General features: G+C 41.2%; 1 protein-coding gene across 2 annotated transcripts in view; it reads right to left on the reverse strand.

The window, feature by feature from the left end:
• Positions 1-22729: 22729 nt before the first annotated feature.
• Tmem178a (transmembrane protein 178A) overlaps positions 22730-25573 on the reverse strand; it is a 55106-nt gene continuing 52262 nt past the window's right edge. For both annotated transcript variants that reach the window (XM_063229462.1, XM_063229456.1), the window contains exon 4: positions 22730-23679. In XM_063229462.1, the coding sequence (XP_063085532.1) occupies positions 23438-23679 (242 nt within the window). In that variant the 3' untranslated portion in view covers positions 22730-23437. The remainder of the gene's footprint in view (positions 23680-25573) is intronic.

A 25573-nucleotide genomic window follows, 5' to 3' on the forward strand; every position in this document is an offset into this window, starting at 1 on the left:
TCATGACTGCCAAGAGAGATCCTCTTACTTCAGGTAGCCATCTGACTGAGAGAGCTTAAAAGAAAACTCCAGAGTTTGGTCCTATAAATGCTGAATTATTGGATATTGGTTAAGTTCAAAGCCTAGCTAGATCTCTCAAATGAAAATTAGTGTTGAATAAGAAAAGTGGGAATTGAATGGGAACACAGACAGTCGAAAACTAGAATGGGAACACGGTAACTACTTCAAGCTCACTCAGCTTCCTGCGCCAGCAGATGCAGTTCTGCCTTTTCGACTAATGAAGTTCTGCAAGATCCTGACAATAAGCCTGGATTCCCCTGCAAGAAGAAACCAAATTTTTCATATGCTTCCTGGCTTATTGCTTCTAGGACTATAATTAAAATCACATCCTAACAGATTTAGGGCTTGGGAAGGAAAAATCCAGCACATTGAAACTCTACATAGCTAATTGCTAGTATAAAATTTTTAGCAAACATGAGGCACTGTATTATGACATAACAGGGAAATATGGATATGATGGTCTTAGGTCAAATTGAGTTCTTTGATAAAAACACACATCATATGTGCTCATATGGATCATATGTGCTCAGATGAGCAACTGGGAGGAGTCCTAATGATTTAACCAGTCTAATGAAAACTGCATTCAGTGGTGGGCCACAGTGCCTTCAAACTGAATGTCAGAACTCTATGGATGTACAGAGGAAGAAATCCAAAAGACTTAGGGATGTAAGCATATTGCAATGGATCTATGGTACCCATCCTCTAACTGTGTGATCTCCAAAAGCCCAAAGGACCTGCCCTTCACCCCAGCATTGAAAAGTACATGGAGGATGAGGGGGACTGCTGCTCAGCTGGGTAGGCAGAAAGAACTCTACAATTTCAAGTGGCCTCCTGATCTCAAAGGGGAAGGTGAAATCCCTGAGAAAGTGAGACAGAGAGACAGAGATAGGCCAAGAATCAGTATGCAATGGCCTGAGACAAAAATAATGTGGAGATAATTGGGCAGCTAGGCCAAAGTGGTATCTGAAAGATCTACCTAATGTACATTGAAAGGATCATTGTAACTCCTGCATTACAAATTGGTTATAGGAAGGAAAATGTACAAATAGAGAAACCAAATGGAAGTCTTTTACAGTAATTCAGGCAAGAGGAAATGACACCTTGCACCAGGATAGCAGGAGTAGATGCAGAAGGAGGTGCGTCTGTTCTGGCTAATTTTGAAGGTAGAACCAGCTAGTGATGTGTTGGATATTTTATGACACACAGGAAGCAGAAATGACTTGCAAAACTTTTGGCCAAGCACCTAGAACAACAGATCTGTTGTGGGGGGTGGCTAGGAAGTTTGGTTTTAGACTTGATGGCCTAGACAGTCTAATTTTGACTTGTCTAGTTGAGACAGTCTAAACTAGATTTGCTAGCTTGCCAGACAGCTTTAGACTTGCTAATTTTGAAACATGCATTAAGCAAAGTGATGATCTCAAGAAGGCAACTGAATATGTGCATGTTCACTTTAAGAACAAAGGTCTGCTCTGGAGATATATGTGTATAGATATACATATATGTACATATGTATATGTATTAGGGAATTGGCAGTATTTATGCAACTCACAGATATCCCCAGAGACTGAATAAAGTATAGGGGAAAAAAAGAGCATGATCAGGGCTGATCCCTGGATTCCTCCAGCCCTAATAGAAACTAACAGAAAGAAGAGAAGGAATTTTTTTCAGAGGAGACTAAGAAGGAACACCAAGTAAGCTAGGGATAAAACCAAGAGTGTTATTGCCTGGAAGCAGATATAGTGTTTACAGGAGGGTGGTAAAGCAACCCTACAATGCCGCTGACCACCCAGTAAGAACAGGAGTGGGACCTGGCCACTGGGTTTACCATGAGAGAGTTCATCAATGACTTGGACAGTGAAAGCTTTGGTGAGAGGAGTGAACCAAACCCAATCTGCAATCACCTTCAAAGAAAATGGGAAGGACTAGAGGCAGTGAGCACAGACAACTCTCTTGGTTTAAATGAAAAAACAAAAACAATGATACAGAATTTCAAAACAACGTAATAGGAGATTGACAATGGTTAACATATTGCATGTTGTTGTCTTTGAAGTAATTGCTCAGATTATAAGATATAGGCATGAAAAATTATCAAAGCACAAACCTTTTTGACAAACTAGCAGAGATTAGTAGAATAATTATCTATCATAAATACATATATACGTATTTGCAGCTTCTAAAGTTAATTTTTTCTTACAGCTAGTTTTGTGTTGAAGAGGAGCAAAGAAATACGAGCAGTAGGTTGCTAAGGAATGTGGTATCAAGAGAATATTTTTAATTGGAGTAGCAGCAAGCATACATATAATGTAAAAAGATGTGTCTGGAAAGATGACCATTTGATAAAATAGGAAAAACTGATAAAAATGGAGGAAATGTTAGAGCAACATCCTTGAATAAAGGATGGAATGTAGTCCCCCAGTGAAGAAATTAGTTTTAGGTAAGAACATGGAAAAATTTTCCATAGTTATGGGTGGGCAAGCAACATACAGACATTTCTGCTATAATATGATAAATATTATGCTCCTGAAATTTGTTTTATTTTCAAATTCATGCTCTTAAAAATACTTGGCCTGAGCAGACCATCCCAAAGCTTTTTGAAACCTGAGCAACCAAGCATTAATCTTACTAAACATAATATCTGGTTAAGGTGGCATGTTCTTGCAGTCCCAGGTACTTGGGAAACTGAGGCATGGCCAGCCTGAGCAATATACTAAGGCCTCATCTCTGAAAATGGAAAGAAAAAGTATATTTGCACAGTTAAAAAGATGTATATTATCCCTAATAAATAAATACATCGGTAAATATAGGACTTTGCAAAGCGTGCTGTAACCCCAGTGCTCTGAGAGGTTAAAGCAGAAGGATCATAAGTTCAAGCCCTGCCTAATGAGTTATAGAGACCCCATCTCAAAATTTAAAAGGGGGCTGAGTACATAATGCAGAGACTCTGGTTTTAACTCCCAGTACTAAAAAAAAAATAAACAATGGACTTCCCCTTTCCAGCAAATGAACAAAGACACCGTAATAGAACTGGGCATAAGTAAGGGGTAGTAAGGGTAGAGGCTGCAGTGTTCACAAGATTTTCTTTTTTTTTTTGTTTTCATAGAGGGGACCAAACTCACAACCTCATGCTTGCCAGGCAAGTGCTTGCGCCACTGAGCTATATCCCCAGCCCTACAACAAGCATTTTCAGGCAGAACCTGAGCAAAACTGAACCAAGAAACACATGTGATGTGGGCTCGACAGAAAGTACTTTATTCTACCGCTTGCTTGTTCATTCCTTCCACTGGCGCCCTTCATAGTCAGCTGCTCTTATCTAGTGACACCGAACACTAATATGCTAAGAGATGAAGGTCATTATGAGCCAAACCAATTTCCACATTGCAGTGACATCATCCCCCTACTTAGCAATAATACTCAAGCTAGAGTCCATTGTAGAGCACGGACTGCAGGAGAAGAGACTTTCTATGGGAGCACATGCTGGATGCAGGGTGCATGTGGCTCTAGTAGACTAGAAGTTTTCTTCTGCTTCAGTGACCTCAGTGAAAAAGAGAAGAAAGAGATCCTGGGAAGATGGTAGATTGATAGGGAGCAGGGTAGAGAGCCTGTTTTTCTGAGAAAAACAACTCAGATGCTAGAATTTAGCACCATGGAGAAGACCAGATGAAAGGAGAGGGATTCTCACAACCCAGGAAGAAACTGAGGAAAAAGAAAAAGAAAAAAAAAAGAAAGGAAGGAAGGAAAAGCGTATATGAAAGACTACAACACTCTCACTGGAGCTGGTCCCGCGCTGTGCTGGGTGCACCTTGGAGTCAGGCGGTTCATGGTCCCGCTGAAGTTGTGGTAGTGGAACCAACATGGAGAGCTGCACTAACCTGTGGTGAGTGCTAGGGAGCTGGTCCCGCAGAGGGGGTGACCAGCTGGAAGACATATTGGAGTTGGCCTGAACCTGGCACCGCAGTGGTATCAGTTAGCCTGCTCCTGGCCCAAAGCAAGCTGGTGGGATTTGCTTGGGCTGCATCACGCCCCTGGTTGGGACCCATTAGCCAGGGACAGAAACTGTCCTGAACCTGTGACATTTACACAGCACAACTAATATGCTGAAGGCACTCGCTGGTTGACTGACTCAGAGGGGAGGGGCCAGCCCACATTATCCCTGCGTGCACCTCACAGATCAACAGCAAACTGGAGAGGGCAGCAGTCCCCTAGCCAGCACGCTTCAGAAAAACCATAAGCAATACAGAAAGGTCCTGAGACCTCCACCATACACCTGTCCGAATGAAACCAGAAACATGACAAGAGAAAGAAACAAGAAAAAGCCTCCAGCCACTGACCCAGGGAAAATAAGTCCAGGAGAGGTAAATACAGAAGAGATCGAGGGCAACAAACATGCAATATTGGGCACAGCATCAGCGGACATAAAGAAATACCTTCGAGGCCAGGGATTTAGCTCAGCGGTCTACGTGCCTGCCTGGCAAGCACAAGATCATGAGTTTAATCCCTGGTACCAAAAAAAAAGAGAATACCTTCATGACCTCATAGACAAACTTAAAACTGAAATTCTAATTCAAGTGAAGCAAGATATAAAAGAATTAATAAAAGAAATGCTAAGCACCTCTTAAGAAGACACAGATGGAAGAATGGAGGGACCCAGGAAAAAGAGAGAAAACTTTTGTGAAGAATATAAACAAAATCTAGATTACATGAAACATCCAAAGAGATCACCAGGAAATTAAAAACTCCATTGAAAGCTGGCAAAATTCCTTGACAGAAACTAAAGTTAGACTTTCAAAACTTGAAGATAGATTTGCAAAGTGTCATCATGAAGAAAAGATCTCTTAAAAATAACAAGGAACCAGGAAGTAACAATACAAAAGCTAGAAGATGACAAGAGGATCTATAATTTTAGAATAAAAAATGTGAACAAAGAAGCAGGAGTAAACACAAATGAAATACAAAGGCAATTCACAGAAATAATTAAGGAAAACTTCCCAAGCATAGGAAAAGGAAATGATGTTCTGATATTTGAGACTTACAGAACTCCAACCAGCTACAACCAAAACAGGTCTACACCCAGACATATAATAAGCAAGATCCCAGAAATTCATCACAAGAACAGAATATTAAAAGTGGTCAGAGAAAATAAACAGATCATCTATAAAGGAAAACCCATCAAAATCACAACAGACTTCTCAACCCAAACTATCAAAACAAGAAGAACTTGGAGTGAAGTATTCCAAGCCCTGAAAGAAAATAACCTCCAACCCAGATTGAGTACCCTGAAAAACTGTCTCTCAAAATTAATAGAGAAACAAGTTGTTTCCATGACAAAGAAGAACTGTGGGAGTTCGTGACCACCAATCCAACCCAACCAACCCACCAAACCAACAAAAAATATTGAAGGACATTCTAGAGAGAAAGAAAAAATCACATAGCAGAGATGAGGTAGAGAAGAATGACTATAATCTCTAGCACAGATGGCCTTGATACACTAACAAGAAGAAACACAGGCAGAGTAGATCAGGAGATAGGGTCCATCGAGATGCTCTGAATAGGCAATATAATCTACCTGAAAGAGGGTTAATGAACTGAAAGTCAAAGATGATAAAACAATGCTCTATGTGACAGGGAACCAGAGAGAAACAGGGACAGCTTGTCCAGCAGCTGCAGATAGGTTGGAAAGTCATGGCACTTTTGTGCAGTGGAAAACTGCTCAGCTATAAGGAAGGAAAATCTTTAGGCTTTAGTAGGTAAAGGAATACAGCTCAAGATCAAGCTCAGGGGTAAAGAGGTTCAGAACCACTTAGGTAGATAGCAGGTGGCCTCTAATCTAAAAACTAAAGGAGTTAGTGGAACCCAAAATGTACAAAGCACCCTGAGAAATGGAAAGGGGAGGAACTGTATAAAAAAGGAAGGCAGAGGACATTGTTACTAGTGTATCAGGATTTAAAAGCCACATTAGTCTTATCGCTCTGTTTAGTTTGATTTTATTCTGTTGCAGTCTGTCTACTTGTACTAGATTTGAGGGCACAGGCAGCTATCTGAAAAATAGCAAGTTATACAATGATAACTATCCTTAATCTCCTATTAACTTAACCTGAAGCCCTGTATTACTTACACTGTCTTACTATGACTGATCTTATTTGAATCTGGTTTGTTAGATCACTGTTCTGTCTTGACTGATTGCATTCGAATTTGGTATGCTTGCCAGTATCAAATCTAAGAGTAAAGGCAACTACTCTGAAGATGACAAGATGCAATAGGATATCCATTCCGGTTTGGTTATTAACTGCTTTTGAAGTCCTATAATGTCTCCAATGTTTTGTTTTTATTAATATTGCTATGTTCAAGTATATTATGCCTGATGATATAGACAATTCTATTGAAAATAACAAGAGACATCATAGTAACTACTGTAGTTCACCTAGTATTGTGGTTTTATATGTTTTTTTCATTTCATGTTTTTCTAGGAATTTGTCTTGTTTTGATTTGTTTTCCCCCTCTAATACAGAAAGGATAGGTATACATGTAGAGATTCACGCATGTGTAGAACTTCTAAACAGTTTAAAGAATAGATTATAAAATGTACAATGTAATGAACAGATACTCTGAAGTAAAAGAGACACTAAAATACCCAGTGCTAATTCTGTAGCATCACAATATAAAATCTAGCAATACTATTATTCTTTGTCCAGAGTGATATTAGTCTGTTTTATTTTGTTTAATTTCAACATATGTAAAGGTATAGACAGCTATTTTGAAGAGAATGAGAAACATTATGGCAGCCATCGCTGACTTTCCTATTGTGTGGTCTTGAAGACTTAAAATGCCTTCATCATTCTGTTCTAATCAGTTTAGTACTATTTTGCTCGGTATGAATTCACTCTGTGTGAAGATATGGACAACTATTTGGAAGAAAACAAGAGACAATAAGATAGTGAAGATCTCCAGTGGTCTTGCTTTGAAATCTGTGTTTCTTAAACTCTTCTTATGATCTGTTTTGTTGTTTTGCTATGTTTAATTATACCCTCTTTAAAATTAAAAAAAAAAACAAAGAAGTGAAAGGCCTCTACAATAGCATTCTCCAAAAAAAAGAGATCAAAGTAAATATCAGAAAAAACAAAGATATCATCTTTTACTAAAAAGGAAGAACAATTATAGTCAAAATGGTCAATTTTCCAAACTGTTGTACAGATTTAACACAATCTCAGTCAAAATACCAGTAGCATTTCCCCCACAAAACTAGAGAAAGCCGTCTTATTCTTACTCATATTAACCGAAATAGCCAAAAACAATTCTGAACAACAAAGGCAAAACAGGAGGCATCATGATTCCTGACTTCAAGGCATACTACAAAGCCAAACTGATGAAAATAGGATGGTATTGACCATAATAGACTTGCAGATCAATTTAGCAGGTACAGGACAAAAAAAAAAAAAAAATTCCAGGCACACTTATCTATGCTATGCTTCACTAAGAGGCCAAATTCTTTTTCTGGAAGAATGATAGCACTAGGGAAACTGGCTATTCACATGCTAAGGACTGAACCTGTACCCATATCTCTCACTATGCAATAAACTAAAATCAAAATGGATCAAATATCTGAACATTATAACAGAATACAATGGATTGAAACCTTACAAATTGAACCAAAATAAACCTCTCCTCTAACTTTGTATGTTGGGTATTTTGTTTCCCCAATGAGAAAAGTAACTACAATGAAGGACAAAGGTTATCATAGCACTACAATGTTCAAGTGTCTAGATGAACCACATTTATCACAAACTATCAGTTTTGTTAAACTGTTTTCTATATGCTGCTCAGAATGCTTGTATTCTCCAAAACTCAAAGTTATGTACAATTTATCTCTCTCTATTTGTACTTTAGAAAATATATTTGAATGAGAGTGAAAAGCTTGTTATAATAAAGAATATTCCTAAATTTAAAAAAAGAAAAACAAGCTGATAATTTACCCAGTCCCTGAGTCTATAGCTGAAATAGCCCTCTCAGCAATAGCAAAGCCCCCATAATGGCTTTCTTACCCACAGGTTGAAGAGCCAAGTTCACACTTCTTGGCATCCTTCTGCCATAAAAGCCAAATAGAAGCAATACTGTATCATGGTAGGAGCCCAGACACCAGGGCCACCAATGAGAAAGGCACAGATGCGTGGCAGAACTCTGGCATCTGAAGGCAGCACACGTCACTTCGGGGTTCACTGCTCTGACTCATCTCAGTGAAGCCTGGGTAAGACAGGACTCCCTGGCTGGTCCCAGCATCCCTGTAAGCAGCTCTGCATTCATTCCCTCATGACCCAGGAGGTCTAACAGTGCTTAGGTCACCTGTGGCAGAATGACACATGTGGAGCCTGTGACAAACCCCAATAATAAGCACAGTTGCAGCCTCTTAGTTTCTAGAGCAAAACTAAGCTCCCTTATACCACTAATTATTCTCATTTTGGAAATAACTTTTGGTTTGCTACTAGGATGGCCTGCAGGGTTGTAGGTGATCACGTGACTTAAACTGCCCATCTTGAAGTGGTGGGTGACTTGATTCCCATGCCCAAAATCCTGTGGGCCCAATCCAGCAGCACGCACTCTAGGATGGAAGTGGCATTTGTCACCACTGAGCTCCACGTGACCCACCCTGCCTGCTCCTCCCTCTCCCCCACAAATGTGATCACAGAGGGAATTCCCAGGGAGCAGTTCAGCAAGAGGGAAGAATGGTCAAGTCTAGCTCACACAAGGCTCTGCAGGTTGTATTGGTATGGACTGGAATTGATTGCTGGGGCATTTCAGCAACACTCAGATGAGGCACAGTAGGAAAAGGAAACCCTCCTAGGGAACAGAACTTGGACTGATTCTCTAGGTACATTTTTCCCAGCAGAAACAGCCTGAGAGGATATCCTCATCCTGTCACAGATAGTGGGCTATAGAAGTGGACATGAAGGAAGGCTTGCAGAAGAGGCACATAGATGGTCATCTCAGAATAGGGGTCTGTACAGAAGAGTACTTGTGTCTCTCTGCAAAGGTCACAAGAGTCCCCATGATAGAGGAAGTTCTAAGTATGCGGTGGGAAGTTGCCTGCCCTGTGACCTGCAGATGCAGTTTGCTCCTTCCCCAGTGTCCCTGGTAGGTTCTTGGGGGCCACAGTTGCAGAGCTGGAGACAATGCACTGGACCAATGGGGACTTCTCATCAAGGCAGTTGAGGCAACTGCCACTGCCATTTAAACATTGACTGGAGTGAGGGACCAAACCTGAGCCTTGTTTAGACACTTCAGACGGGAAGGGAATTGTATTAAAGACCCTTTCTCTGAGGAGAGGACAATGATTAGTCTTCACTGGAATAACTGTTTGTGCTGGATTTGGTTTCCCAGTGCCATCAACACCTTACGTGGATGTCCTAAACTGCCTTGTTCCATTGTTTATTTCCAGCCAATAACATTTCTCCCAAAGAGCTCTTTATACAGAAATGAGAGTGTAACAGAAGACCCTCAGGATTTCTTGATCATGTACCCCATTTGGAGCCAAAAGGGCTCTGGCTGGATGTGATGACCCACTGGATACTTATGATTCTTCCAGCCGAGACTCAACTCCTTTAAAGGATGAGATGTGTGTGCCATGAACAAGTTCCGGATAGATGGCGCTGCTTGTCGCATAGTCAGAGTAAAGAGATGGGAGCTGGTCGTGAGAGGCACCTATTACTAAATCGCTCCTTATCACCCTATGAAAACCTTTGTGTCTTATCACTGAAGCACCTGAGATTTCTGGTTTAGAAATTATAATGCTTCTTGTCCCAGGTGGGACTCTTCAGTGCCATCCCCTACTGCAGGATATATAAGTACCTTCTCTTAGCCTCCCTATCATTTCATAGAAGGGTCAGTTACATTACAGCAATAACCACACCACCACCACCATCTCTATCACCCTCAACACGCAGGTCTTCTTTCTTGTAGGTGAACCATGAGAAAAGAATCTTTTCAGCGGGGAAATATTTAAGCTTCTTGATGCAAGGCAGTCTGGATTTGATTTTCCAATTCTTTATAGGAATTTTCTAGAAAACTAGTTTTCCTGTAGTTGGGAAACTGGGGGATGTAGGACCTTTAGGGTCCCATGAAATATTGCAGTCCTTCTGCCAGGTGAAGGGAAAACAAAACAAAAAAAAAAAAAAAAAAAAAAAAAAAAAAAAAAAAAAAAAAAAAACCTACTGATTCTATGGATATCTGAGTTTGAATGTAGCCAGACCCTCCCTCTTTCTGGGAGAAGGGATAACCCCAAATTCCTATCATCCTCTTGTTCGTGTAATCCACTGTAAGCACCCCAGCTTATTCATGGATGCTCCTGCTTTTACAAAATAGTTCCCAAGAGGAGATTTCTTCCATCAGCAGATGTAACAATGATGCCATTGGATTCTAGCTTCCACTGGACAGAAGGGCACAAAAGAAGGTAACTATGTGGGCTGAGGTGTTTGTTTCAAGCAAACATCAGAGATATGTATGTCTAGAACCCAGGCGTCAGCCTAGGTTCCCACCGAGATCAGAGCCGAGACAAAGATTTCCTTACAGATAATTTGGTGTGAGGGTGGAGGTGCAGCTGCATGGAATAAAGGAGGGAAAGTTAATTTAAGGACACACAATTGAGCTGACACCAATGTGGAAAGCAGATCGGATTCTGTAGGCCCTTCTGATGAGCTATATAAAACGTACCCCAGAACTGTCACTAAACGGACAAAAAAACAGGGCATCCGCCAGCTCCCACTCCCCATTGGTTCTCCTTCCCACTTTAGGATTTCACCTCTATAATTTACATAATGTGAACTGGAAATGGAGGAGGAAAGGAACCACTCAGAAATCATGCTACTGAATATATTCGTCTTGTCAAAAACAGAGATGAGGAGCACATTTTTCCCCCAATACTGAGCACTGACTCTAAGACCCTTGCTCTGAGCTATACCTCCAGTCTTTTTTAAGTTGTTCTTTTTAAAATTTTGAAACAGGATCTTGTTAAGTTGCTAAATTGCCCAAGCTAGGACTGGAACATGCAGTCCTCCTTCAACCTCTAAGAGTGACAGGATTGTAGGCGTGGCCACCAGGCCCATCCATGAACAGGATGAATTCTTCACATGAGAAATAACTGTGCCATGTCACATTGCAAGTTTAAATATGGAGTAAGAATGTACATTTAGTGTAGACATCCAAAAGTTGCATTATAATGGTCAATTATGTTTTCAAGGTATCCCACACATTTTAATACTTTCCCAACATTTGGGGGATTTTCTACCTCTCCGCGGCAGAAATCCAAACACTAGCTTTCCCAATCTAGTTTAGATAAGAGGGTAGGCCAGACCTGATAAATGATCATCTGAGTCCAAAGGGAGTCGAGTTGGGGAACAGGCACTGTGGACCCTACTCAACGGGAGGGTGGCAGTGAAGCTCTGGCCTTAAGGGCCAGCAGGGCCAGGCAGCAGTGTTCAGGGCCCAGCACCATGGTGCAAGCTGCCGGGTGGGCAGTAGAGGCCATAGCAGACCCTTCAGGCAACTGTCCTGTCCATGGTTTGAGTGATGTTCCTGGTTGCACAACTCCTAGAACTAATGTTGTGGCCCTCTTCAGCATTCTAATACACTTTAAAAAATAAACTCCCTTTTCTGCTAAGCTACGTAAAGCAGATTCATTGATTACAGCTGGGACTGCTGTCCCATACCCTGAAATTACAGGAACACACACAGCATACCTCATTCACAATGGAACGCCTTCATGGCTTTTGCATTTTTCTCTTTTTTACATGTTTACCATTCTTTGCTGCCCTTTCCCTTATTTTAATGATTTGGGCCTCCTAAGGATTCTGAATATAGTCTTTTTCATCATGCACCTAAACCTTACTTGCATCTTTAGCAAAAAAGAAAAAATATTAAAGGAGTAGACTGCTTTGTGTGTATGACCAAGACACAGCCAATGGAAGGTAAAAAATATGTTTCTTCATGATAGAATTTTTTTCTCTTCCAATACAAGCTCCAAGGTGTGGCAACAAGAACAGTTGATGTGCCTTAAACTAATGTAAACTGGCTCTTTTTTGGAAGCAAACAAACACCGATGGATCTGAAAACAATGCGTCAAGAAGCCACTCAAGAAAGCATGCAAGAGAGAGATAGCTGTCAGAGGAGACAGTGACATCCAACAAAACAGAAAGCTGTTTGAAAGGAACTGCTCACCAAGGTACTAGATAAATATGCATATTCAGGGAGCTATGCAAAAGACCTTTGCAGTAAAATAAGTGAAATGCTAAGTCTTAGCAGAAAAATCTTGCCAATTTAAAAAGCTCAAGTGAGCATTTTCATGTATATTTTCCCACTGGGTACATAAGGGAGGCCTTCAAAATTTCCCTTTCATTCAGTCATTCATTTTCTCTTTCATTCATTCAACGAGCTGACATTTACACAGCACTGCCACTGTGACAGTTCTCTGCAAGGAAGCTGGACAGGGCTAGGAGGACGTCCACCAGAAAGCTGGTGGAGGAACAGGAATGTCCCTGACCTCCGGAAATGGAGGGGCTGAGCCACTCTCTGAAAAGCTTGACACAGAGAGAGAAAGCTTCGGAGGGTCCAGGAAACCCCTTGAGAGGAGATGAAAAAAACAAGAGAGAGCATGTCTCAGTGTGTGAGGAACCCCGCTTTGTCTTTCCGTTAAATTCCACAAATGTGTTACACTCAAGAGAACTGGGAGATCTAACGTGTATTTTTGCCATCGGGATGCTGCGGTCCCTTGAAAAGCCACTCTTTTCCTTCAGCAGGAAATGCCTTGTCCAGGGTGGACAACAGGAGAGCAGGATCCCGCCCCTCCCTCCACGCTCCCTTATATTTATACATTATTTCTTCTGGTTTCTGGTCACGTCTAACAGCCCTTTTGTAACTCCTGCCCTCCACACTTTTGAGACTGATTTCACTTTGGAACAGTGGGTTTATTCACCATTCATGAACTGTGATCAAAAACCACAATGAACATTTAAATTTTTAAAAAATTGATTTCAGATCTCCCTCACAATGGTCTCTCTCACTTCCAACACACTTATCCTTTCTGAGAAGTTCCACAAGTTTTCTTTCGTGAATGTCTTTGGTTGTACTATTGTGACTGTCTCGATGTCCTAGATCAGAGCGTTGACTTTTCATGGTCATTTGTGACTTGGAGGTGGAGCCAGCAAGGTGCACTGAGGCAGGAGATCAGGCTAGCTGGCTGGACAGTTGGGCATGCCAAGGAGCAAAACCAGATCCAATCCGAAAGTGCTATCTTCAGTTCCCTCAGGACCACAAGACGGCCTAGATCTGACGTCAGCCCAGAGAGGAGAGATACAAAAGATGGCCCCCATGAAGCTGGAAGCCACCGGAAGCTTCCTGAGTGACCCATTCTCATACTGCTGTGTTCTTCTTTTCCTAACTGATCCACGTTTGCTCGGCAAAGTGAACCTCTTTTCCTACCTTTAGTTAATATAAAGCCACAATATTTTTCTCACTTGTCTTGACCAATTCTTTGCTCAGGACCCTGAGAACCTAGAAAATATCTCTAGATGGAGCTCCTCAGAACCCCAGAATCTGATAGCAGCACAGTAAAAGACCTGGTGAATAAGGTAGATGAGGGCATACCATAATGTTTTTTCATTTATGCAACAGTAACATTCTTATTTTTTATCCTACCTCAAAAGGACACAAAAGGGGGCTTCCAGAACTATTACAGAAAGTGGTAAGGAAGCCTGGCATTGTGATGCAGGCTTGTAATCCCAGAAATAAGGAAGCTGAGGCAGGAGAAGAGGGGCAAGTTGAGGCCAGCCTGGGCTACATAGTCAGTTCAAGGCCAGCCAGAACTACATAGTCAAACCCTGTCTCAGAAAAATGAAAAAATAAAATAAAATAAAGAGGCAAGAAAGAAGGGAAAAATGTGTTTTAAGCCAGGAGTATTTTGAGGGGGAACAATGGCAATGTCTTTGACCGTGATGCTTTGTTTAAAAATGTAAATGGTTTATTTTGATCATGTTATTTGCCAGGTAGCCCCACATGTCCAGGACCAGCCTCTGGGTATTTCTCATTCCATCTAAGGCCTCTGTCTTCACTATTCTGTCTCCCTAGACACGTCCCCCTGATGCCTACAGTGATCCAGCTCTCTGCTCAAGAGTCCCCTTTAGTAGAGAGGGGCTCTGCGTCTAGTTAGTCACCACCTTACCCTTCACACCCGATTCTCTTAGCCACCTCCTCTTCTCATCATAGTACATATGACCACCACATAGGGCATGAGCCAAGCTTGTTGACTGTCTGACTTTCTGCCATTACAATGGCAGTTCCTTGCAGGCAGTAGCTTTTTAAATTATTATTATTTATTGTTTATTATTGCCTTAAATTCAGTCTCAGCCACACACTACAATCAAAACAGACTTGATATGAATGGTGAGAGTCAATAGCTCTGGTCATTCATTCTAGGACCACGTGTATCTTCGTTCCATTACACTATGACGTCTCTCGTTTCATTAAGATCCGATAACCATTTTGCTGCTGTGGGCCAGCTCTTCAAATGAAACCTCAAGAAGGCTCAGGTCTCAAAGCATGAGAGGAATTTTCCAGTAACAAAATAATATAACCTTGAGAAGCAGAGGCTGTGAGGCCGCCAGCCCACTCTGTAAGTTCAGGGACACTATCTCCATGGCGTGTGACGCCCTTACACTCTGGTCGTTCAGCACATGGTTTCAGCATTTGCTTCACACTCCACAAACCTCCAAGGTCTTGGTCATCTGTCAATAAAGTGAATGGAACCAGATGCTACACAGGGTTGTGGTTATACTTAAAATAGCAACCCAGAGCCTCGGGGATTTGCATCCTGTTTGGGATGCTAAGCCAAGAAGCCCCTTGACCAGGTCTGTGCATTCCAATGTCACAAAGGTATAAAGGAAACAATTTCTTTCCATAAAGGCATATTTCTTTTTCTCTTTTCCTTGCTGACACTGGAATGTGTGGAATCCTGCAGCACAGAATCAGCTGCTCAATCGTTACTAGAGAAAAGCTTGACATTTTCTGTGACACCCTTCACGATTATGTAGGCGTATAACAGACCCACAGGCGGATCGCTTTTTAAAAAAATAATGCAACTCTACTAAATTTCATCTTAACCTATTGTGTTCTTACTCATCTGACTCCCTACATTAGCTGGGTTTTTGCTTTGCTTTGTTTTTTGGATAGGCTCGAGGGAAGAGAGCTGCTCACATATCCACTCTTGTGGCCCATGGTTCACTCTCCTTTCTTATTTCTCTTGAAAATCGTTCCTCACTCCTGGGAAGACTCTTTAAACTGTTATTTTATTTGGAGAATTCTTTATTTAAGAACTGGTTCATCCTGTGAGTCAATACTACATTAATCACTTATGTTATCTCCCCAGATTACCTCTCACAGTTGGCTTAGTTTCAATTCCCAAGTCCGTTTTATCTGAGAAACATGTTGGCATGATAGTGATTTACTGCAGACACCACAGAAGAGGCTGATGCTCTGGCAACATGTTCACAGGAATACAGATACTTACACAGATTACGTCCACCTCAGAAGCCAGCCATCTTGTCAGAAAGCAGGGCCCCTGCCAGGCACTGCAGGGACAGCTGGGTTAATACTCAGGCCCCCCATTTTCCTCTGCTGTCAAAGGGGATGACAATCACTGTCTCAGGGCACCCCCAAGGCTGTCTTGAGGTTTATTCTCTCTTTTTTTTCCTCATAGTCATTAAACAATGACCAAACACTTGAAAAGAAGGTATAAAATGAAGTGCTCTCCTAGTGTGTAATAAAAACCTTGGAAGGTGTCCCTGTATTGATTTAACATCAGATGGTTTTATTTGTTTGTATATTTTAATATGTTCTGCTTTTTAAAATAGATCACATTCAACCTGGATAAAGAAAATAAAAGTTTATAGAGATGTTTGAAGTGGTCAGTGTGTGACTATTAACATCACTGGAAAGGAGCTCAGTTCCTGATGTCTCCTGAGGGATTCAGCAGAGATGGCTGATTTGCAGGGCCACACATGAAGACTCCCCCAAAGCTAGGACTCAAATTCCTGGGTTGCTAGTCGATCTGTAACCACAAGGCTATGCAGCCTCCTTTTTGAATAATTCCTTTCATGCAATAATTATTTTAAAATCCAGCAAAATTGCTTTCACAGGACGAAGGAGGACCTACCCACTTAAATATTAATCTTTGAGTGGTCCTGGGAATTTCCCGTATTATATTGTGGGGGAGTGCCAAGAAGGTAATTAAAATTGCTTTCATACCTTTAGGCTACCGCAGACTGCAGGGTTTCTTGAAGGTCAGCCATTTAAGGAGAGGTTCTGTACTTATAAAAATAGGTCTGGCATTCTTTACAAAGGGCAGTGTGTGCTCTGATTTAGAAACACAGCAGTCTGATTAAGATCTACAGAGCAGTAACTTCCAAGGCAAACCATCAAAACTGCAGCAGGGATGGGGAGAAATTTGTCTAGACGTACAAATTTTTCAGAACAGGCTCAGATATTGTTAGACATGCCCTGCTGGTGTGTGTGCCAGGTCCTGGGGCACTGACATATTAGCGTTGGAAAGTGGCTTTAAGACATGGGAGTGCACAGCATGGAAATCACATCGCATCTCTGCCACTTGGCGCCTTAGCTAAGGTTCTTAACCTCTATGAGACTTAATTTCTCCATCTGTAAAGTAGGTGCAAATGTAACAAAACAAAGTAAAGAGCGTGGCCTGCATTCATCAGCAAGGAGCTACTGAGTCAGTTCCTCATAAAGGGACTCACTCTTATCCTGCCAAGAGACAGCACTGGACAGGACTTGGAGGATCAGAGCTTTCTTTTCTATTATTCTCATCTAACAAGAATGACGAGACCTTGGTGACTCTAGTCTCATCCTCTTAAAGGGATGGGACATAGTGGTACAGGGCCATCATCCTAGCATTTGGGGAGGTTGAGGCAGGAGGATCTTAAATTCAAGCACAGCCTGGACAGTTCAGCAACTTAGGGTCTGTGTCAAAATAAAGAATAAGAAAAGAGCTGGACATGTAGCCCAGTATGTGTTCCATTCCCAAGTACCAAAAGAAAAATAGATTGCTGAAAAAGAGTGAGGTGTTTTGTTTTTCTGATTTTCGAACACCCAAGAGTTCAAAACAAATGAAAACCCAGAGCTTTGGGAATCCGATGTAAGAAAAACTTTTAAACATACTCAAGTCTTTGGGTGCATTTTAAACTTTTAAGATGAACAGACTCAACCAGTGTGATGAGGTATAGAATATGTAAAGAATGAGTTTGAAGTCTACTAAAGCTAGAGCAAAGTGAAATTCAGTTCCAACATGGCCACATTTCTAAAATAAATATTTACCTGCTCACCATAGTCAACTCGATCAGCAGGCAAAGCCATAGAGGTCAAAAGTATTTTATGACTTGAGAATGAAATAGCCTGAGCTCATGACAGGTGGCTGTGATCATGAGGGTCTCACTGTGTCCGGAGAGTGAAGGTCCCTGAACCCCTGTATAGCAGATTCTGTGCACTTCCCCGACTCCCCAGAGGATGGCACCTCACACAAGCGAAGAAGATACTTGGGAAGTTCCCCACTAAGGTCCTGCGTAGACCCAGAACACTTGTTGAAAACCCAATGCCAAAGCTTACCATTCTCGGGTCAGGGTCTTAACTGGCACAGAACTGGTGTGCTGACCTGTGCATTTTATGAATATCAGAAATGTCAGCTCTAAGGCATGGCAGGGGCTCATTTTCAGAATTTCTCAGTGAGCTTCAAAAAACTAAACCATTTGACTGATAGGATGGTATTTATCCCAAACAGTGAAGCCCTGTGAATTCAGCATGGGAGCCGCTACCACAAAACATCTGCCTTTTCCACTCATTCACCAACAATTCAGTGTTTTGTTTTGTTTTGTTCTCATGTAATTGAACGGAAATCTCCCCAGTCACCACTAATTGATTAGTGATTGCCAACCCACATGAACAGTCTTTGGAGAACAACTAGAAACCAAAGAGGAATCGACTGACAATGAATCGATTTCAAGGGAAGAAACACTGAGAACACTGAACCATGTTCTCAGCTATAATTTGCAGTCCCAGGCCTCACTCAGTTCAGGATAAAAACCATCTATATGACAAAGAGCTTACCAAGGAAACTAGCATTTTTTTCTTTTTCCTCTTTTTTTCCCACTTCTTTGTTCATTTTTGATTTAAGAACAAAAGTTTTCTTCATAGATGATCTAACCCTAAAAATTCCTTAGGTGATGGGGGATTTAGCTCAGCAGTGCAGCGCCTGCCTGGCAAGCGTGAGATCCTGAGCTCAACACCTGATACCAAAATAAGTAAATAAGTAATAAAAACACCTTAAGCATCATCCTCGATAGTCTTCCTTTCGTTCCGCCGCCATCCAGGTACCCACAAGTCTTGTCAATGCCAATTCTAAAACATATCTACCATTCCTCTCCATCTTAGTCACTACTCTCTTGGTCCAGGGAGCGGGTTCCTGGATTCTTGTGACATCCTCCCTCCCAAAGGGCTGTCTCCACCTCTGCTTTGCACCTCTTCAAATCCTTTCTCCACCCAGTGACAATGCTGATATTCTTAAAATGGAAATCAGATCACATCCTTATCCTTCCTTAAAGTCTTCAGCTGCTGTCTCTCCCCAGAATAAATCTCAGCCTCCTCCTGGCAGCCACCAAGGCTCTGCCTGCCTCACCTGAGCCACTGCAACCACATTCTCCCAGATCCTTGCTTTCCTCTGGTTCCTGTCTGCAGATCATTCAGAAGTCTGAGAGAGACCACAAGGCCTTACACAAGCACACATTATTTTACTATGAGTGATAAAAGAGAGAGCACATAGGAAATAAAGACAGAAAAGCATTCTGTTTTATAGCTAACCATTTTGATTTCCTCCTGTAGAAGCTTCAGGCACACATATTCTAATAGGATTTAAAACCATCAAAACCTTTTTTGAGAGTTTGCAAAGATTGCATACTGAAAGATATTTGAGAACCATATTCCTAGTTTGCAATTATATCCCAGAACATCTTTAGCTTTTTGCGGCACGAACTACTTCTTCAGTCAAAGGACAGGGCCCTGGAGAAATTCAAAGGCAATTTGAAAGAGTACTTGGTCAGTATAGCTATTTGCATTCAAAGAAAAGTCATTTCTGAAGCATTTCTTTCAGAATTCCAATTAGAGGTATAAAACACCCACACATAAGTGAGAAAGTTTAAAATGTGTAGAATTATACCAAGGTTGCTAACTTAATAGTGGTTGTAGCATCAAATAAATGTTCCACAGTTCATAACACATTTCAAGTTGCATTTGGGTTACTTTGGGTTAATAGTGCCTTTAATTATTCTAATGAGACAAACTTGCTTACCAAGCTATACCCATTTTCCATTTAGTTTCATCATACCACTGTCTATTTTTAATGGCTTCCCTAGTGGTGATGCTAAAGGAATCAGTTCTGCCCAGGGAAGGGGAGAATTTTATCTGTAACTCCGAATTCATTCACTGATTCCAGACTTAGAACTGTGTACCAGGCACTGAGCTAACCAGTGGAACCAAGCAGGCACAAGGTAGTTTGCACGTTGTGAGAGTCTGTGCTCTGGTTAGTGGTGAACAGGTAAATACTCTGCGGAGTCTAACTGGTCAGGAAAGGGGTTGGTGCCGTGCAGGCTGTACAAGCACAGGATCACCGAGGTTCTTTTGAAGCTGAGACACAAAGAAAAGTTGGAATAACTCAAGAAAAGTTGCTGAGTGTCCGCAGCAAAGGGAATGTCCTGAGCAAAGACCTAAAGGCAGTGTCCAGGTGCTCTTAGAGTTCTGGATGTGTAGCTTTCCTGGGGCTGTTTGCGTTGAGCTTATGGACCTTCATTTTCCTGAGTCTCCAAGATCCAAGGTTCCTTGTCACGCTCCTTGGCTCACCTGTGTAGTCCCTTTGTCATTCTCAGATCTGTTTCCAATACAGACTCTTTGAGCCTGCCCAGCCCTACCTCCCAAAAGTTAATAATCTATTTTTTTCCAAAGATAAATCCAAGCAATGAGAATGGCATGATGTGAAATGCATACATCCAGTGGGAACATAAAAAAAATTTTATCTTAACAATGTTTGAATTACTTTACTTGTGGATTTATGCAATCATTTAGGGACAGAAAGGGTAACTTTTTACTTGTACTTAACTGCAGTTTACTAGAACATAAGCTTCCCAAGGAAAAGAACCTTTCTTTTGCTTGATGTTTCCCAAGTGCTTTAAATTGGTTTTGGCACATATTAGACATTCAAAAATATTTTTTGAGAGATATAATTTTAGGGGCATGGTACAGTCTATGGGAAATCTGGGCTTTCTAGGGACAGTGGTGGTCTAGACAATGAGAAGGTAGGGCCCCCTCAGCGTGGGCTCACGGGTCCTAAAACTGTAAATAATCCAAGGACAAATGAGGACAAGGCTGTGCAAAAGAGGGGCATGCAGGCCCTGTAGCTGTCTCATTAAGATCTTGAGTAATTTTTTTTTGCAAATATTGACTCTAGATGGCAGCCAAGTGTGATTCTTAGTCCATAATCTCAGATATTCTGTAAATCCACTCCAAATGCAGAGATCTATCTTGCAGAACACAAGGAAATGCAGAACTTACTCGTTATTGGGGACCCATGGGCACAGGCCTTCCAATGCCCTTAGACTTTTCAATGTTTGGACTGGTTACTACTGAGAACCTCTATTCCAAGGATGGGTCCTTCTCAGCCCATTGAGTGTACTTTTGGGACCTGACAGCTAATGTACCAAGGCCCCCCCATCTCCCCGGACACCCTGATGCCTTGAGGAAGTATACAGCTAATCAGAAGCCTGCAGTCTTCTGTTTCCAGTTTCTAGGCTGCCCTGGGCACTTTGCACCTGGAAAGTCATTTCTCTGGTTTCCCCCCCACCCCAAATCCTCACTTAAATAAGCTCAGCCACTCTGTTTTCTGCCCAGCAACAACCCTTAAGGCAAAAAAGTAGTCTGGCTCCATGCATGCAGCAGGAAGTGGGACAGAGTGAACAGGACACTCGCAGAGGATCTCAGTAAATTATATTCAGCCCACACAGTGCTGTGCAGCCAATTAAGGAAACACCCCTCAGAGAACCCCGAGGACTGGGCATCAAATTGGCAACTTTCATGGAGGTAAACAAAAAGCGAGAAACTGAGGCCAGGCGTGTGGCTCCACATTCTGAGCTCACAGGAGCTGCAAGGCAGGGAGCCCCAGTTCTTGCCAGCACACGTTTGAATCTTAAGTGAACTCCCCTAGCTTCTGGGCAAATCCTTCTGGTGTTTGAACCCTTCCACCTTCTGCCACTGCAAACCTTTCTTCCATTCTCACCTCAAACCTCTAGAAAGGCTCTCTGAAACTTCAAAAGTGACTCATCAGACGTTGCTTTGGTGGGTGCAATATAAATGTTCAGGAGTCCTGACATCTTCTATGGGGATCTTTTTTAAAAAACACTTCAAAGAAAGAGCACTCCTGCTTTGAAAATTTCCCACATAAGTAATAAATGGAAATAATTGCCCCTTTGCATACATCTCTGATCTTGTCCGGAGGGACTGGTTTATCAAACAGGCCAGAGAGACTGTCAGGAATATGTTTACCAGCCTTGGCTGTGCCTGGAGACACAGGGCCCAGGTGTCAGCTGACCTCATCAGAGCAGCTTCTGTGACAGTATGTGGACACTGTCATTTGGAAATCTGACTTTATTCTCTCTAGAATAATTATTTTCCTTGCTGAGTACTAAATAAGTTTTTATAAAGAAGAAAGAATAGTACCTTTTTGTAAAATTAAAGTCTGAAATGGCATCTTATTCAGGATACAGTAACATTCCCTATTCCACAAAGCATTTTTAGTATACGTACCCACTAGGAGAGAGAGGATAATGCTAGAGTTCAAAGGGAAAGCTTAGATGTTAGCTAGTGCCCGACCCTCCACTGAAAGATAAGAAAATACTGTTATGGAAGGCTCTTAATTTTGCTGTGCCCACAAAAAGGAAAGGGGTTCAAGGGGAAAAGAACAAACGTTTGGAGTCTGATCCTTAGCTGCCACAGAATAGCAACTATCTCATTGAGCTTTTGGGAGAACTAAATGAAATAACATCCAGAAAGAGTCACCCAGTTACTGGCACATAGTAAAGGCTAAATAAGCTTATTCAGGAGTAAAGAGGTAAGTATGATTATGGCCCCGAACAGTGGTTCTCAGTCCTAGCTACACATCGAAATTAGCTTGGATGTTTAAAAACAACCAAGCCTAGGTCCACCTGTGGATCTTGGTCAGCCTGGGACCCTGGGTGGGGACTGCTGAAAAATTTGCTAAGTGATTCTAATGTACAGCTAAAGTTGAAACCCACTGGCCCAGAACAATGCTAGGGAGCATGTCTGCATATCACTATATAAACACCAAGGAGATGGTAAAGGATGGGGGAAAGATTTAAATATTATAGTTAGGTTTTAAAGGAAACTTGAAATACCATCTTTTGTCAATAGCAAGCCTATGATTGCCACAAAAGATTAATAAAGACCAACCTAAATGAAATGAGACAATTAGGCTTAATAAGAGTCTTATTAACACAGTTCCATCTGTCCTTTGGCTATGGACACTCATTGACCCAGCTAAATGACAGAGAAAAACACACCTACATTAACAAGGCGGCAGTCATTTAATGCAGAAATCCAGTTAACATAAAGAGACCGAGGCTGAACAACAGATAGAGCTCCAAACAGTACTGCATAGTGTCACAGATTAGCTCGTACACGGTTGATCTGTTTTCCTTATGATTTCAATCCCAGTACAAAGACAGAGAAGAGATTTCAATTAAAAAGTAATAATAAGGCAACAGAAGAAGAATCCCCCTGTGACAAGGAACATCCACAAATAATGCACAAATATCGGGTGTTGACACAATAAGACACCATTAGGACAAACTCTGAAAATGCTGCATTAAACTTTAACAAGCACTGACAAGAAAATTATACTCCCTTTGTTATGAATCCTTTTGCAAATAGAAATGACTCTCAGGTAATTGTTATATACAAACTTTCTGAAATAAATGGAAACCATACAAATCTTTCCATTGTAAGTTCCTTTTCCACACCTAGAAATGTTCCATGGCACACCGCTCCCTATTTCTCACAGTCAAAGCATAAATAGTCATTAAAGCACTTGAATCCACGGAGGTCTTGTCCTTAGAAAGGTTGGGAGGTTTTGCATGATTTTCAATCAGTCATCCAGAAAGGGCTGCAGGCAACAGGTTGGAATGTAAAAGACGCTTTGTGCTTGGAATCCTGATGTGAACTCCGCTTCTCTCCACTTAGGAGTCACCCACACAGTCCTGGGCCTTGAGTGCAGTCATACCGTGGAGTCCCTGCCAGACTTTAGATGTGCAATCTTGGTCCGGCTAATAAATGGATAGGCAATGCAGAGACCTCCAGCTGCCACAATAAAACCTAAACTGCACCAGGCGCAAAAGATAGACCAGCTGTAGCCATGTTCCACATCATCAGGCAAGCTATAAATTAGCTTCGGGAGCCTGTTCAAATCGTAAGAGATACTGGCGGCATACGTGCAGAGGGAGATGGTGCAAAAGATCCCTAAAATAATACAAAGAGAACAGAACGATCAGTTACAGCCTTGCCGTCTACCAGGCAAATGCCAGAGAAGCCTTTGTGAAAATTAGATCAACCAGTTAGGCAATCACTTCTGATTCATAAAGATCATAATTCTTTGATCAAAATTCATTCAACGAACATTGACAAAACTTCTATGTGTCAGACTCTAGCTTACGAAAGACGAGAAAATTTTTATAATTTGAATTATTCAGAATTACTTGGTTTGAATGGTTACTTATGCATATTAAATTTATTTTTGCTTTTTATTCTTAAGAGCAATTTAATGAAAATTCTATTTTACTCTCTTTTTGAGACAGGGTCTTGTAGGTCGCCCAGCCTGGCCTCCAGCTTCTGTTCCTCTGCCTCAGCCTCTTCAGCAGCTAGAACTATAAGCATGTGCCACCACACTTGCCTAAAAATTTTATTTTTAAGGGAAAAAAATCTAGAACATTTCAAATCTAATATAAAATTGTTGTCAAAATTTCCTTTTGGTCTATATACAGCTTGGCAAATTTTTATGTAGCTGTAATAGCCACAAAAGTCTGGGGTTTTTTTCAGTGAACATACTATGAGTATTCATTACATTGCTTGTAAATAATATTTTAAATGAATTCTTATGACTGGCTTTTGTTAAAGTTCAAAGTCCAACATACAGTAGAGTCTCAACAAAAATATATTTTTGTCTTTTTTTTATTAGTGCATGTTTTTAGTTCACAGAGTTCACTCACATTCATAATTAAAGATGGTTTTCAGAACTGGGGACTGAACCTAGGGCCTCATGCATGCTAGACAATTCAACAAAAAAAAATTTTTAATGAATGAATGAATGCTTTGAAATAATGTAAATTAAGTCTAGAAATCTGAAATTGACATAAAATAGCTGGTAAGGAAATCATGTCTGTCAACTCAAATTGTAGGCAGTTGGAGGGATATAGGGGAAAATTTTACCTTTTCTGTCAAGACATGTATGTATAGTTGGTCTTCAAGAACTCTAAAATCAAGATTCTGACAAAAATGCTTCCAATGCCCAAACCATCCATTTTTAGTGCCCGAGTGATACCCTAAGGATGGAGATGCTTCTACAGCGGGGTCACATGGATGCTCTTTGTGGGAAGGCACGGGATCAGAATAAGGCAGTTGTGGAGCTGAAGGTGAGTGATAAAAACAGAAACTGGTGCCCAACCAGGCATTGGAATGTCTGATTCTGTTCTGAGTCCTGCACATCTCGGTCATATCCCAGGGCATCCCTGTGTGTGATGGAGGTGGCATCTATTTGTTGAAAAATTGCCTTGGTAGCCATAGGGATGCATGCAGCATCTCCTTTGGAAACTAACACAAATTTCAGAACTGAAAAGACAGTTGAAGGGACTAGGGTTCCTTCTCCATCCTCCTTTTAATCTATAGTTTTAGAGATTAAAAACACTAGCACAAATACCATTCAGAGTAAGTGGCAGTGTGAAGGAAATAACGTTCACCTTAATGCCATTTTAAAGTGTAAAGTGCTAGAAATCTGCTTCCATTAAAATCATGTAAGTGCACATTGCCTGAATCTTTTTGCAAATGTTCATTTAGAAAATAAATGTTCTAAATTAAAAGATGCTTGATCTGAGACCATTTGGTACTTGCTACCTTTTGCCCAAAACTGTTTTTAAACTCTAAAGTAATCTTACTTTTCTAAAAAGAGTAACATTTCATCATCTGACTTCTTGCTCCATTTCTCTCACAATAGACACACAGTGGTCCCTTGGTTCATGAACTTGATTGTTTCCATGATTCTGAATACAAACCGAGTTGGACTCGAATCAAATTAAATTCAGTGATCAGGTTAAGTGTTGACCTTATGGTACATAATCATGGAGAAAACTGAGTTAGTGAA

Source organism: Cavia porcellus, unplaced genomic scaffold (genome assembly GCF_034190915.1).
Source record: "Cavia porcellus strain 051 isolate PalLab524CR breed Dunkin Hartley unplaced genomic scaffold, mCavPor4.1 scaffold_1, whole genome shotgun sequence".
Lineage (NCBI taxonomy): Eukaryota > Metazoa > Chordata > Mammalia > Rodentia > Caviidae > Cavia > Cavia porcellus.